Genomic DNA, 15,376 nt, shown 5'->3' with positions numbered 1-15,376 from the left:
AAAATAATTACATTTAATAATAATATAAAAATTACTTTTATTTATAATTAAAATAGGAATACTAATGTGAATATTCATTTTAATGTTAAGTAAAAATTAATAACAATTAAAATATTACTGTTAAAATTAGTATATTATAAATTATATTTAAATAATATTAAATGATTTGGGCAGATGGAGGACAAAGGGTATAAATGTTAAAATCTCATAAATTCTCAACACTGTAGACATGAGATTTCTAATACCACCTCGGTAGAGCGGATTGTAGTCCTCCAAGTTCCAGATGACACAGTAATTTAATAGTGGGCCCTACGTTATCTTAGTTATAGTTGAAAACGTACCAAACATGAGATTATAATGCAATCCTTGTTTAATCCAAGCTACCAAACATTGCCTTAGAATTTTTTTAAAAATTTAAATTAAAGTTATCAAAATTTGAAATTTCAATAATAAGAGATGGGAAATAGAATTAAAATAAATTTGTAAAATATCAAATTGCAATAGATAAAAAGGATATCTTTGTATAGATATATAAATTGTCTTATGAATAAGTTTTTTTATTTTTCTGTTTTGAGTTGAAAAAAAGAAGAAGATATTTTGACTATACAAATCAAAATGGTAAAGTAAAATGCAATAATATTGGAGGGGGAGTTCGAAAGGTCTCAAATTTGAATCTGAGATCTCTTTCATTTTTGGGACATGATGTGACTTGTGAGGCAACAAGTCAAGAGAGTTCGACTAATTAATTATACTAGTATATCCGTTGGGCATTTGGGTTTGGGTATCAGATACCCGATCCTATCGGGACAGTTAGTTTTTTTTTTTAAAAAAAACAAATCCGACCCGCTAAATTCGCAACTCATCTTGGATTGGGTTGGGTTGACGATTTTCAGCCCGTCATGATAGTGGGTCGGCCCGCCATCGATCCGCCAAAAGGTGAGTTTTTGGTGGGCCGGCCCGCCCCGCCATGTGTTAGTCCGTTTGACAACTCTAGTAATGATGGTTATTTTTTCACAGATTTCGATTATTTAATTGTTTGACACATTTGAGATTTTTTTTTTCAAAACTTGTGCAAAAAATGAGTAAATATCAAGGGGTAGAAGTAGCTCACAACCACAATGAAATTAAAAAAAAAAAAAAAAAGATACCCGCGACCTCCCGAAAACATCGGGTACCCAATGTTTTCGAATCGGGTTCGGGTGGTCAAAATAACTACCCGACCTGTGTTCATCCTATCTGTCGTACATAACGTGTGCGTATACAGTATTTGATATTTTGAAAGTATTATACGTAACTTAAGTTATAAATTGAGTGGGGGGTATTTTGACAATTTTTTTAAATTATCATAAAAAAGGAAAAGAAAAAAGAAAAAAATAATGAAATGAAAAATAAAAACAAAAAATGAATGACAAAATTGTAATTATATGGAAAGTCATACCAAGCTCACCAAATGTGGTGAAGTGAAATCGAATTATTTGATACGAGAGTTGAAGTTACTACTGATAACTTTATCAAATAATCTCGTTAATTTATGTAATTACAAATTTACAATTACAATAATATAAAACATGATAAATTAAGGGTGAATTAGAAAAAAAAATCCCTAAACATAAACAAGTTTCAGCATTCAGTCCCTCCAACAGCTAAGTATTATTTACACTCCCTGACACTCTATTTTATTTGTTTTTCACTTCCTACAAAGCCCAATTTACATATTTACCCTTTATATATATAGATATATATACTATTATTTTCATCGGCTTTGAAATTTCTCTTTTCTGAACCCCACCTCCAATCTAAAGCCCTCACCACCCATTCAACGGCAGAAAACTCACGGCCTCAACCAACGAAACCCATCAACCGACGAAACTCACCTACAAAGAGACTGAAGCAAGCAACGAGTCACCTTCTCCGTTCTTCGCTCTTGCATATTGACCGAAGTTGTGTGTAAGTGCTCATCTTTTGTATGTGTTTATTGACCATCGATGCCTCTGTGTCGTGTGTTAATGTTGAGATTTTTCAGTCGATTTGATCTTCTTTATATGTTTTTTTTTCAGATTTGTGTAGATTTGATCTATCCAGACTCATTTCAAGTGGAATTGAGGTACTTGATATTCATTAGGTTTTAAACCCGAAAACATAATGTCATTAATATAAATTATGAATGAGAAGTCTTCATTTTGTTTATTTATTATTTCCTTTACTTGAAATATATGATTTTTGGTTGACATAAAGAAACGATTAATTACCCTTGTGGTTTGGGGATTTACCCGGACATTATAACTTTGTGATTTAAAGTTTTTCTAATTGGTGTAGCCCGCAAGATTTTGTTATTCAATGATTGTTAAAATAGATCGTATGAGCTACAATCGAAATTCCTAAATTTGATAGATAGATTCATGTTTTTGGTTATATGAAGTTGGGTCTTGTTTTTATATTTTTTATATAGGTTTTGATACGATATTATGTTATAGCCAATTATTGCATTTCTTCTAGTTGAAGTAAGTGAAGATTTTAATTTTTTAATATTGATGATAATAGTGCATGAATATTGAAGTGCAACGCTTCAAGATTTTTTTTTGGGATTTAAAAAAATCAATTGTAAACTCAATCATTGTTACGCATCTATCTACCAACGAGTTTTATTTATCCGAAAAAGATGATATTGTTGTGCAATCCATTCACAATTTTTTTTTTGGCTTCTAATATTTTGTAATGTTATCTTCATTTGTTGTATTTTTTAGATGCCCAAATCCATGGTTCTCTTGTATATGAATTTCATAAAACTCTGAATCAAATATTTTACCAAATAATAACATTTGGTTTAGATTGACATTTTTCTAAATAACTTTGAGGTTATATTTATGATTTATTATATAGTTCTTTGTTTGAAATGCTTGTACGTTAAATTTTGTTTGATTTGTGCTGTTGAAAGATGAAATCTTACTTATTTCAGCCTTAAATGAATTATAGTTCTACAAATATCGTATGCAAGAACTTTTATTGATTGAAAACTACTTTTATTTTTGTAGAATGGAATCTGGAGTAGGGTCTTCTTCCAACCTTGCTTTTTTGGGTTGCTGCAAATGTAATGAGAAATTATTTGTGATTTCAATTATGAGTGGATCTAGTTTGGATGATTTATTTCAGAGTTTGTCAAGCAAATATGAACAAATTAATCCTCAATCTATGTCACTACAATACATAGCTCCACAGTACAAGATGTACGTTACCTTAAACAACAATGATGATGTCCGTAATATGATACATCTTCACATGTGTATGAGGCTAACTATGATTGAATTGAGGGCCGAGAAAAAAGATCAGACTACAGGAGGTTTAAATAATGAGAGGTATAATTCACTCGTTCCTTTTTTTTTTTGCACTGTCTATACTGTTTACTTCAATAATTATTTGTTATCTTTATGTATAGATAGAGTTTGAAAGCGTGATTTTGTTGTTGTACTTCGTTATAGTTTTTTGGTGATTTTTAATGTTGATTCATCCTAAAAGTAATTCTAAAGTTATGGTTGTGAAATTCATAAGGGACGACAAAGATGACAGACAATCCAGAAGTGATAATGAGCTTGAAGAGGCTCCAGTACAAAATTCCCTTGATTCTTGGTTTCATTGCATACGTGGGGTGGGCCAAACATTCAAAGATGCTGCAAAATTTAGAATTTATATGAAAAAATATTCTGTTGCTATAAGACACTCATTTTTGTATGCCAAAAATGATCGAGATAAGATTATTGTTGTTTGTACTGAACATAGTTGCAAGTGGCGAGTTTATGCATCCAGACATAAGGCAGACAATCTATTTGGGATCAAAAAATGCAATTTACAACACACTTGTGGAGAGGACAATTTATCTGGTAGAGGACATCCAAGAGCTGATTCAGCTTGGGTCGCAGATTTGATGAAGAATAAATTGAGGGGAGAGCCATCTTATCGTCCCTGTGCAATGGTGAAAGATGTACACATAGATTTTGGAGTAGATTTAGAGTATCACAAGGCTTGGAAGGGCAAGGAATTAGCTATGCATGATCTCCATGGCACAGATAAGGGGTGTTATGACAAATTGAGATGGTATTGTCGTGAAGTTAGAGAAACAAATCCTGGTAGTGTGGCAGATTGTGAGATTGATGTAGTAACCAATAAATTCAAACGGTTATTCCTTTGTTTTAATGCATGTGCAGTTGGTTTTGCTACTGGTTGTAGACCAATAATTTTTCTCGATGGAACTCATATTAAGAACAAATATAAATGTAGTATCCTACTTGCAGTGGCAAAAGATGCCAATGATGATCTTTTTACATTGGCATACGCTGTAGTGGATGCTGAGAATGATTCGAATTGGGAATGGTTTTGTTTTCATTTGAGAGGTGTTCTTGTTTTGCAACATATCATGGTGTTTGAAAAGTTCACTTTTTTCTCAGATAGAAATCCCGGTATTATCAAGGCTGTTAAGCTATTATTTCCGGGAAGTCACCATGCGTATTGTTTGAGGCACTTGATGGATAATTTTGTGAAGCAGGTTAGTAAGTAATTTAACTTTTTGTTTGAAATCTTCAAATAGTATTATTTATTGATGGTCATATAAATGTGTTAACTTTTTTGTCATTGAAGGTCTTGCGAAGTTATCCGTTACACAACAAAAAACATTGGTCATCTGTGTTCAAAAAAGCTGCATATGCCCCTTCACAACAAGAATTTACACGCCACATTAATAATATTTTGAAATCCATGCCTCGTGCTAGTACTTTTATCACAAGTTCTGATCCACAAAGTTGGGCAAATGTTTTGTTTCCTGGTAGGCGATGGGGTGTAATAAATAATAACATTTCCGAATGTTGGAACAACTGGGTTAAACCAGCTCGTCATCTTTCAATTGTTTCTATGGTGGATCATGTACGTGTGCAAATCATGAACATGATGCACAGACGACGGGAAACAACATCAGTCATGGTTCAGGAATTAAGCCCGAAGAAGGAGAAGGCTCTAGCTACCACATATATTGAATCCAGAAACTTGAGTATTAACAAATCATGTGGTTGGAAATTTGAGGTAGTTGATGGTGATAAATCATTTGCTGTTGATTTGAATGAATGGACTTGTTCATGCAAATCTTGGCAGATTAATATGCTTCCGTGCAAGCATGCTTGTGCAGCTATTAAATCAAAGTCAATGTCGCTATATGTTTTTTGTGATCGGTATTTCCATATTGAAATGTATCGTCAAGCATATAAAGGAATGACCAATCCCATACCGACATTTGACATGTACGAGACCAACAATGATGAAGGATCTGTAATCAATGCTCCGGATATACGAAGTCAACCAGGCCGTAGAAGGACTAAGAGGATTCCGTCTCAAGTTGAAACACATGTGTCAAAGTGTGGTCGTTGTCATAAGCCAGTGCACAACAGACGTAGTTGCAAAGAAGCCATAGAATAGGTTTATATTGTTAATTGAAATAGTATCTCAATATTGAGTGTACATACAATGATTTACTTGTCGACATCCTTTCTTATTATATATGATTACTACGAAGTATTGATAACTAATTTATTTTTTTACAATTCTGCAGCAGAAAAAGGAGAGAGGAAGGGCAATTGATCGTGGATTTGCCTGCTAGGAAGCATACACGTTCCAGTGGTGGATTTGTGGTTTAGTTTTAGTTTAATGGTTTCAGTTCTTAGACATTTTAGTCCGAACTTTGTGGACTTCTATTTATTTATGGTTTTGTTTTGCCTAGATGGTTCTTGTGTTTGTATTGTGCACAACATATTGATATGCTTGTTATCGTTGACGATTAATGTTGATGGTGTTGTTATTTGGTATTGTTGGATGCTCATAAAATAAACGCATATGCCTTTTTCTTCCAAATCCAGATTTCCCGCAGATGCATTAAAACAAGCGCAGAAGCGCTTCCTTTGTTTCTGAATTCTCTGTACAATCACTCAGATGCGTGAATTAAGCCGCAGATGCGGTTCTTCTTCCTTCTCAGTTTTTTGCTCACTGCCTCTTCACGCATAAGCGTGACTTTCTCCCGCATATGCGCAACTCGGATTCTACTATTTATTTCTTGAAATCTCAGTCAATTCACGCAGAAGCGCGACATTCTCGTGCATATGCATGATTTGATCAAATGCTTTTAATATCTTACAAATGAAATTCCTCAAGTCCCAATTTATTCCAATGTGCTTGTTTTACCACGTTATGTACTTTATTATCGGACATTTGTACTTCATGGTAGGCTTGGCTGTACCTAATTTTCAGAAATATGTACTCTCGTTAGTTATTTCAATATTTATTGGTTAGTGCATATTTATTTGCCAAGGAATTTTATTCACTAACCAAAGTGCACATGCATCTCCTATATTCACCTCCTCAACGTAGTGAATAAATCGAAGGCCATGTTTGTGATTATACGTCAATTATACTATATTTAGTAGATACCAAATGCTTTTAATATCTTACAAATGAAATTTCTCAAGTCCCACATTATTCCAATGTGCTTGTTTTACCACGTTTTGTACTTTATTATCGGTCATTTGTACTTCATGGTAGGCTTGGCTGTACTTAAATTTCAGAAATATGTACTCTCGTTAGTTATTTCAATATTTATTGGTTAGTGCATATTTATTTGCCAAGGAATTTTATTCACTAACCAAAGTGCACATGCATCTCCTATATTCACCTCCTCAATGTAGTGAATAAATCGAAGGCCATGCTTGTGATTATACGTCAATTATACTATATTTAGTAGATACCAAATTCTTTTAATATCTTACAAATGAAATTTCTCAAGTCCCACATTATTCCAATGTGCTTGTTTTACCATGTTTTATACTTTATTATCGTCATTTGTACTTCATGGTAGGCTTGGCTGTACCTAAATTTCAGAAATATGTACTCTCATTAGTTATTTCAATATTTATTGGTTAGTGCATATTTATTTGCCAAGGAATTTTATTCAATAACCAAAGTGCACATGCATCTTCTATATTCACCTCCTCAATGTAGTGAATAAATCGAAGGCCATGCTTGTGATTATACGTCAATTATACTATATTTAGTAGATACCAAATGCTTTTAATATCTTACAAATAAAATTTCTCAAGTCCCACATTATTCCAATGTGCTTGTTTTACCACTTTTTGTACTTTATTATCGGACATTTGTACTTCATGGTAGGCTTAACTGTACCTAATTTTCAGAAATATGTACTCTCGTTAGTTATTTCAATATTTATTGGTTAGTGCATATTTATTTGCCAAGGAATTTTATTCAGTAACCAAAATGCACATGCATCTCCTATATTCACCTCCTCAATGTAGTGAATAAATCGAAGGTCATGCTTGTGATTATACGTCAATTATACTATATTTAGTAGATACCAAATGCTTTTAATATCTTACAAATGAAATTGCTCAAGTCTCACATTATTCCAATGTGCTTGTTTTATCACGTTTTGTACTTTATTATCGGTCATTTGTACTTCATGGTAGGCTTGGCTGTACCTAAATTTCAGAAATATGTACTCTCGTTAGTTATTTCAATATTTATTGGTTAGTGCATGTTTATTTGCCAAGGAATTTTATTCACTAACCAAAGTGCACATGCATCTCCTATATTCACCTCCTCAATGTAGTGAATAAATCGAAGGTCATGCTTGTGATTATACGTCAATTATACTATATTTAGTAGATACCAAATGCTTTTAATATCTTACAAATGAAATTTCTCAAGTCCCACATTATTCCAATGTGCTTGTTTTACCACGTTTTGTACTTTATTATCGGACATTTGTACTTCATGGTAGGCTTAACTGTACCTAATTTTCAGAAATATGTACTCTCGTTAGTTATTTCAATATTTATTGGTTAGTGCATATTTATTTGCCAAGGAATTTTATTCACTAACCAAAGTGCACATGCATCTCCTATATTCACCTCCTCAATGTAGTGAATAAATCGAAGGCCATGCTTGTGATTATACGTCAATTATACTATATTTAGTAGATACCAAATCCTTTTAATATCTTACAAATGAAATTTCTCAAGTCCCACATTATTCCAATGTGCTTGTTTTACCACGTTTTGTACTTTATTATCGGTCATTTGTACTTTATGGTAGGTTTGGTTGTACCTAAATTTCATAAATATGTACTCTCGTTAGTTATTTCAATATTTATTGGTTAGTGCATATTTATTTGCCAAGGAATTTTATTCACTAACCAAAGTGCACATGCATCTCCTATATTCACCTTCTCAATGTAGTGAATAAATCGAAGGCCATGCTTGTGATTATACGTCAATTATACTATATTTAGTAGATACCAAATGCTTTTAATATCTTACAAATGAAATTTCTCAAGTCCCACATTATTTCAATATGTTTGTTTTATCACATTTTGTACTTTATTATCGGACATTTGTACTTCATGGTAGGCTTAACTGTACCTAATTTTCAGAAATATGTACTCTCGTTAGTTATTTCAATATTTATTGGTTAGTGCATATTTATTTGCCAAAGAATTTTATTCACTAACCAAAGTGCACATGCATCTCCTATATTCACCTCCTCAATGTAGGGAATAAATCGAAGGTCATGCTTGTGATTATACGTCAATTATACTATATTTAGTAGATACCAAATGCTTTTAATATCTTACAAATGAAATTTCTCAAGTCCCACATTATTCCAATGTGCTTGTTTTACCACGTTTTGTACTTTATTATCGGTCATTTTTACTTCATGGTAGGCTTGGCTGTACCTAAATTTCAGAAATATGTACTCTCGTTAGTTATTTCAATATTTATTGGTTAGTGCATATTTATTTGCCAAGGAATTTTATTCACTAACCAAAGTGCACATGCATCTCCTATATTCACATCCTCAATGTAGTGAATAAATCGAAGGCCATGCTTGTGATTATACGTCATTTATACTATATTTAGTAGATACCAAATGCTTTTAATATCTTACAAATGAAATTTCTCAAGTCCCACATTATTCCAATGTGCTTGTTTTACCATGTTTTGTACTTTATTATCGATCATTTGTACTTCATGGTAGGCTTGACTGTGCCTAAATTTCAGAAATATGTACTCTCGTTAGTTATTTCAATATTTATTGGTTAGTGCATTTTTATTTGCCAAGGAATTTTATTCACTAACCAAAGTGCACATGCATCTCCTATATTCACCTCCTCAATGTAGGGAATAAATCGAAGGTCATGCTTGTGATTATACGTCAATTATACTATATTTAGTAGATACCAAATGCTTTTAATATCTTACAAATGAAATTTCTCAAGTCCCACATTATTCCAATGTGCTTGTTTTACCACGTTTTGTACTTTATTATCGGTCATTTTTACTTCATGGTAGGCTTGGCTGTACCTAAATTTCAGAAATATGTACTCTCGTTAGTTATTTCAATATTTATTGGTTAGTGCATATTTATTTGCCAAGGAATTTTATTCACTAACCAAAGTGCACATGCATCTCCTATATTCACATCCTTAATGTAGTGAATAAATCGAAGGCCATGCTTGTGATTATACGTCATTTATACTATATTTAGTAGATACCAAATGCTTTTAATATCTTACAAATGAAATTTCTCAAGTCCCACATTATTCCAATGTGCTTGTTTTACCATGTTTTGTACTTTATTATCGGTCATTTGTACTTCATGGTAGGCTTGACTGTACCTAAATTTCAGAAATATGTACTCTCGTTAGTTATTTCAATATTTATTGGTTAGTGCATTTTTATTTGCCAAGGAATTTTATTCACTAACCAAAGTGCACATGCATCTCCTATATTCACCTCCTCAATGTAGGGAATAAATCGAAGGTCATGCTTGTGATTATACGTCAATTATACTATATTTAGTAGATACCAAATGCTTTTAATATCTTACAAATGAAATTGCTCAAGTCTCACATTATTCCAATGTGCTTGTTTTATCACGTTTTGTACTTTATTATCGGTCATTTGTACTTCATGGTAGGCTTGGCTGTACCTAAATTTCAGAAATATGTACTCTCGTTAGTTATTTCAATATTTATTGGTTAGTGCATATTTATTTGCCAAGAAATTTTATTCACTAACCAAAGTGCACATGCATCTCCTATATTCACCTCCTCAATGTAGTGAATAAATCGAAGGTCATGCTTGTGATTATACGTCAATTATACTATATTTAGTAGATACCAAATGCTTTTAATATCTTACAAATGAAATTTCTCAAGTCCCACATTATTCCAATGTGCTTGTTTTACCACGTTTTGTACTTTATTATCGGACATTTGTACTTCATGGTAGGCTTAACTGTACCTAATTTTCAGAAATATGTACTCTCGTTAGTTATTTCAATATTTATTGGTTAGTGCATATTTATTTGCCAAGGAATTTTATTCACTAACCAAAGTGCACATGCATCTCCTATATTCACCTCCTCAATGTAGTGAATAAATCGAAGGCCATGCTTGTGATTATACGTCAATTATACTATATTTAGTAGATACCAAATCCTTTTAATATCTTACAAATGAAATTTCTCAAGTCCCACATTATTCCAATGTGCTTGTTTTACCACGTTTTGTACTTTATTATCGGTCATTTGTACTTCATGGTAGGTTTGGTTGTACCTAAATTTCATAAATATGTACTCTCGTTAGTTATTTCAATATTTATTGGTTAGTGCATATTTATTTGCCAAGGAATTTTATTCACTAACCAAAGTGCACATGCATCTCCTATATTCACCTTCTCAATGTAGTGAATAAATCGAAGGCCATGCTTGTGATTATACGTCAATTATACTATATTTAGTAGATACCAAATGCTTTTAATATCTTACAAATGAAATTTCTCAAGTCCCACATTATTTCAATATGTTTGTTTTATCACATTTTGTACTTTATTATCGGACATTTGTACTTCATGGTAGGCTTAACTGTACCTAATTTTCAGAAATATGTACTCTCGTTAGTTATTTCAATATTTATTGGTTAGTGCATATTTATTTGCCAAAGAATTTTATTCACTAACCAAAGTGCACATGCATCTCCTATATTCACCTCCTCAATGTAGGGAATAAATCGAAGGTCATGCTTGTGATTATACGTCAATTATACTATATTTAGTAGATACCAAATGCTTTTAATATCTTACAAATGAAATTTCTCAAGTCCCACATTATTCCAATGTGCTTGTTTTACCACGTTTTGTACTTTATTATCGGTCATTTTTACTTCATGGTAGGCTTGGCTGTACCTAAATTTCAGAAATATGTACTCTCGTTAGTTATTTCAATATTTATTGGTTAGTGCATATTTATTTGCCAAGGAATTTTATTCACTAACCAAAGTGCACATGCATCTCCTATATTCACATCCTCAATGTAGTGAATAAATCGAAGGCCATGCTTGTGATTATACGTCATTTATACTATATTTAGTAGATACCAAATGCTTTTAATATCTTACAAATGAAATTTCTCAAGTCCCACATTATTCCAATGTGCTTGTTTTACCATGTTTTGTACTTTATTATCGGTCATTTGTACTTCATGGTAGGCTTGACTGTACCTAAATTTCAGAAATATGTACTCTCGTTAGTTATTTCAATATTTATTGGTTAGTGCATTTTTATTTGCCAAGGAATTTTATTCACTAACCAAAGTGCACATGCATCTCCTATATTCACCTCCTCAACTTAGTGAATAAATCGAAGGCCATGCTTGTGATTATACGTCATTTATACTATATTTAGTAGATACCAAATGCTTTTAATATCTTACAAATGAAATTCTTCAAGTCTCACTTTATTCCAATGTGCTTGTTTTACCACGTTTTGTACTTTATTATCGGACATTTGTACTTCATGGTAGGCTTAACTGTACCTAATTTTCAGAAATATGTACTCTCGTTAGTTATTTCAATATTTATTTGTTAGTGCATATTTATTTGCCAAGGAATTTTATTCACTAACCAAAGTGCACATGCATCTTCTATATTCACCTCCTCAACTTAGTGAATAAATCGAAGGTCATGCTTGTGATTATACGTCATTTATACTATATTTAGTAGATACCAAATGCTTTTAATATCTTAGACATGAAATTCCTCAAGTCTCACTTTATTCCATTGTGCTTCTTTTACCACGTTATGTACTTTATTATCGGATATTTGTACTTTATGGTAGGCTTGGCTGTACCTAATTTTCAGAAATATGTACTCTCGTTAGTTATTTCAATATTTATTGGTTAGTGCATATTTATTTGCCAATGAATTTTATTCACTAACCAAAGTGCACATGCATCTCCTATATTCACCTCCTCAACTTAGTGAATAAATCGAAGGCCATGCTTGTGATTATACGTCATTTATACTATATTTAGTAGATACCAAATGCTTTTAATATCTTAGACATGAAATTCCTCAACTCTAGCTTTATTCCATTGTGCTTGTTTTACCACGTTATGTACTTTATTATCGGATATTTGTACTTCATGGTAGGCTTGGCTGTACCTAATTTTCTGAAATATGTACTCTCGTTAGTTATTTCAATATTTAATTGCAAATTTAATTGTTCTTTATTTTCTGGTACAAAATTCCGCAGAAGCGGCCATCTTCACTTTTAAAATCCCTAACTTCACCTTCACGCCCCCAATATCCTCAAAAGCGTGATCTACTCTTGCCAAGCTCACGGTCCGGCTAGTGCTCAAGAATTATTCCGGAATCCAAACTTGACAATTGCAATACTTCACTCTCTCCGGTCGAAGCCATCGTGTGAAAACTCTACACAAAAGTCTCCGAATTGCCTCTGCTTTTGCCCGAGTGTACTACATCGAATTAGGTACTTGGTTATCCCTCTTAGGTTGCTTGAATTGTTATTGAGTAATTGTGAAGGAAAATATAGTTAGCCTTACGTACACAAGGTGTTTGATAAATTGTGTAAGAGAGTGTGAAGGGGCTGAGTTGTTGAAATATTTATTGTGCACTTGTTGCTTGTAATTAGTGGGTTATTTTGTGATAATTGGTTGAATTGAGTGTAAGGATGCCACCAAAAACAAAAGGAAAAGGATCGGCCTCGTCGTCTTCGGGACAACCATCTTTTGATAAAAATAGGTTTTGGAATGCTGCCGCGGCGGCAAATTTTGTTGAATTGTCGCTCAAAAGTATGCATAAGGAGCGGGGAATGGATATGAGGGACTTAAACGCTAAAACTTTGATTGAAGCACGACGACGTAATTGGCAAGCATTCGTCAAACAACCTTCCGAGGCTGTCATGTCTATTGTTCGGGAGTTCTATGCCAATCTAATGGTAAAACATGATGAATACAAAGTGAAAGTGCGAGGGAAAATGGTGGTGTTTGATGATCAAACTATCAACGCAATGTATCAAATGCCAAAGGTTGCATTTGACGATTATCCGCTTTTCACTAAGAACGAGTTTCCAGCCGCTGTCGTGCTACAGGCACTTTGTATTGAGGGTGCCGAATGGAAATTGAATAACAAAGGTGTCCCTATTACATTGTACTCCAGATTTCTTAACCGGGACGCCAATAATTGGCATGAGTTTGTCGCCGCACACATGTTGCCATCGGGTCACACTTTTGAAATTACGGTGGAAAGGGCTAGTTTGGTGTACTGCATAGTCACAGGAAGGACCGTTAATGCGGGTAAAGTGCTTCAGCAATCCATTTACGCTGCTAGTAAAAAATCTCATCTTAGCAGCTTAGTCCATGTTTCATTGATTACGGATCTTTGTCGTTATGCTGGAGTGACTTGGGATGCCACTGAGCAACTTCATCCTACTCGTGCTCCTATTGTTCTTGTCGGGCCATTGAAAAGGGATAAACATAAGCAGACACAACATGCAGATATTGCACAGCCCCCACCACAGCCGTCTGAGCCTGTCCCTCCACTGATTCATCTGTCAACAGCACTTCCTTCACATGCTGCTCAAGGGAGTGACTATTCTGGCCGCTTCGATGCTTTGGAAAGGCAAATGCATAAGAAATGGAAGAGAATGCGAGAGCACATGGCATATGTGCATGATTTTAATGCGGCACTCGCTCAGAATTTCCCTTTTACCAATGTGCCATATCCACCGCCACCACCATGGTCTTCAAATGACAAGTCTGACGATGATGGTACCGAGTCCTAATGCTCGGTACCGAGAGGTACATGTCCCTTGTTCTGTTTACTGATTTAAATCATTCGGGACAATGATTTGGTTTAAGTTTGGGGGGTGATTTAGATTTTATGAAAGTGAGTATGTTTGAGTTGAGTTCAGTTCGTGTGGAGTTTTAAGTTTGTATTTTTGTTTTGTTTGTCGAGTGAAGTTGTTGTTAGTTGTAAATACAAAGTCATGAAAAGAAATGGAATGAACGAACAATGATGAAATATATTTTTATGAATTACATGAGTATTCGACTATTTGACAAATTATAAACTGGAAAAGATAAAACAACTGAAAATATGAACAAGGAACGCATATGCGGTAAAAGAAAGTACAGATGCGGTAAATGGCAGAGAATTGAAGATACAAATTACCGCATATGCATTAAAATATGGTGCAGAAGCGGAAACAGGCAGAGAATTGAAGAAGCTAGGGGTGCATATGCATGAGAAATCTGTGCAGAAGCGGCAAAGGGTAGAGATCTTGGTAAACAAGGAACGCATATGCGGTAAAAAAAAGTGCAGATGCGGTAAATGGCAGAGAATTGAACATACAAATGACCGCATATGCATGAAAATATGGTGCATAAGCGGAAGCAGGCAGAGAATTGAAGAAGCTAGGGGCGCATCTGCGGGAAAAATACACGCATCTGCATGAGGTTGCAGAGAATAAAACGAATGAATCACCGCATATGCGGCTTGTTTTAGAGCATCTGCTGAACCTGGAGTTCGCATCTTAAATTATGAATATTGGGGTCTAAACTCATAAACATGAGTTTTTTTTTTGTTTAGTTCGCATCTTCAATTAAGTTTTTGCTTATAGCGGCTGATGTAACAAGTCAGGATACTTCTAAAATGTATTTATTATTCAGCTAGTTATGTACCTTATTATGATATAATTGTATCGAAATTACTCAATTTTTTACTTTGATTAACTTGTCAATTGTCGTTACATAACTCTATCGTGTAACTACATAAATGTCACAAATGTACGACATAAATAGGAAAATGACTTGGAATTACCATTTCAAAAAAGAACTTCGCATCAAAACATAATCATTAACCACAATTACAAGGATTTGTCTTTCAAAATGTGTGTAAGTTTTCAACCAACAAAATTATCCAAACTTAATCACCACCAACATAACAAACAAGTTAAATGGTTTTCAA

The 15,376-nt window shown here is 33.5% G+C and overlaps 1 protein-coding gene across 1 annotated transcript; it reads left to right on the top strand.

The window, feature by feature from the left end:
- The first annotated feature begins 3,526 nt into the window (after positions 1–3,526).
- On the top strand, positions 3,527–5,457 carry LOC140888633 (uncharacterized). The gene is made up of 2 exons (XM_073296332.1): positions 3,527–4,537; positions 4,630–5,457. Exons 1-2 carry the CDS (start codon positions 3,527–3,529, stop codon positions 5,455–5,457), a joined length of 1,839 nt encoding a protein of 612 aa, XP_073152433.1.
- Positions 5,458–15,376: the final 9,919 nt, after the last annotated feature.

This window comes from Henckelia pumila, chromosome 3, assembly GCF_033568475.1.
Source record: "Henckelia pumila isolate YLH828 chromosome 3, ASM3356847v2, whole genome shotgun sequence".
NCBI lineage: Eukaryota > Viridiplantae > Streptophyta > Magnoliopsida > Lamiales > Gesneriaceae > Henckelia > Henckelia pumila.
Note: the sequence above shows the minus strand (reverse complement) of the source record. Positions and strands in the feature narration are given on the sequence as shown.

Coding starts and splice junctions, on each gene's coding strand:
- LOC140888633 (XM_073296332.1), top strand. CDS start 3,527: ATGGTTGTGAAATTCATAAGGGACGACAAAGATGACAGACAATCCAGA. Junction 4,538..4,629: donor TGGATAATTTTGTGAAGCAG/GTTAGTAAGTAA, acceptor TTGTCATTGAAG/GTCTTGCGAAGTTATCCGTT.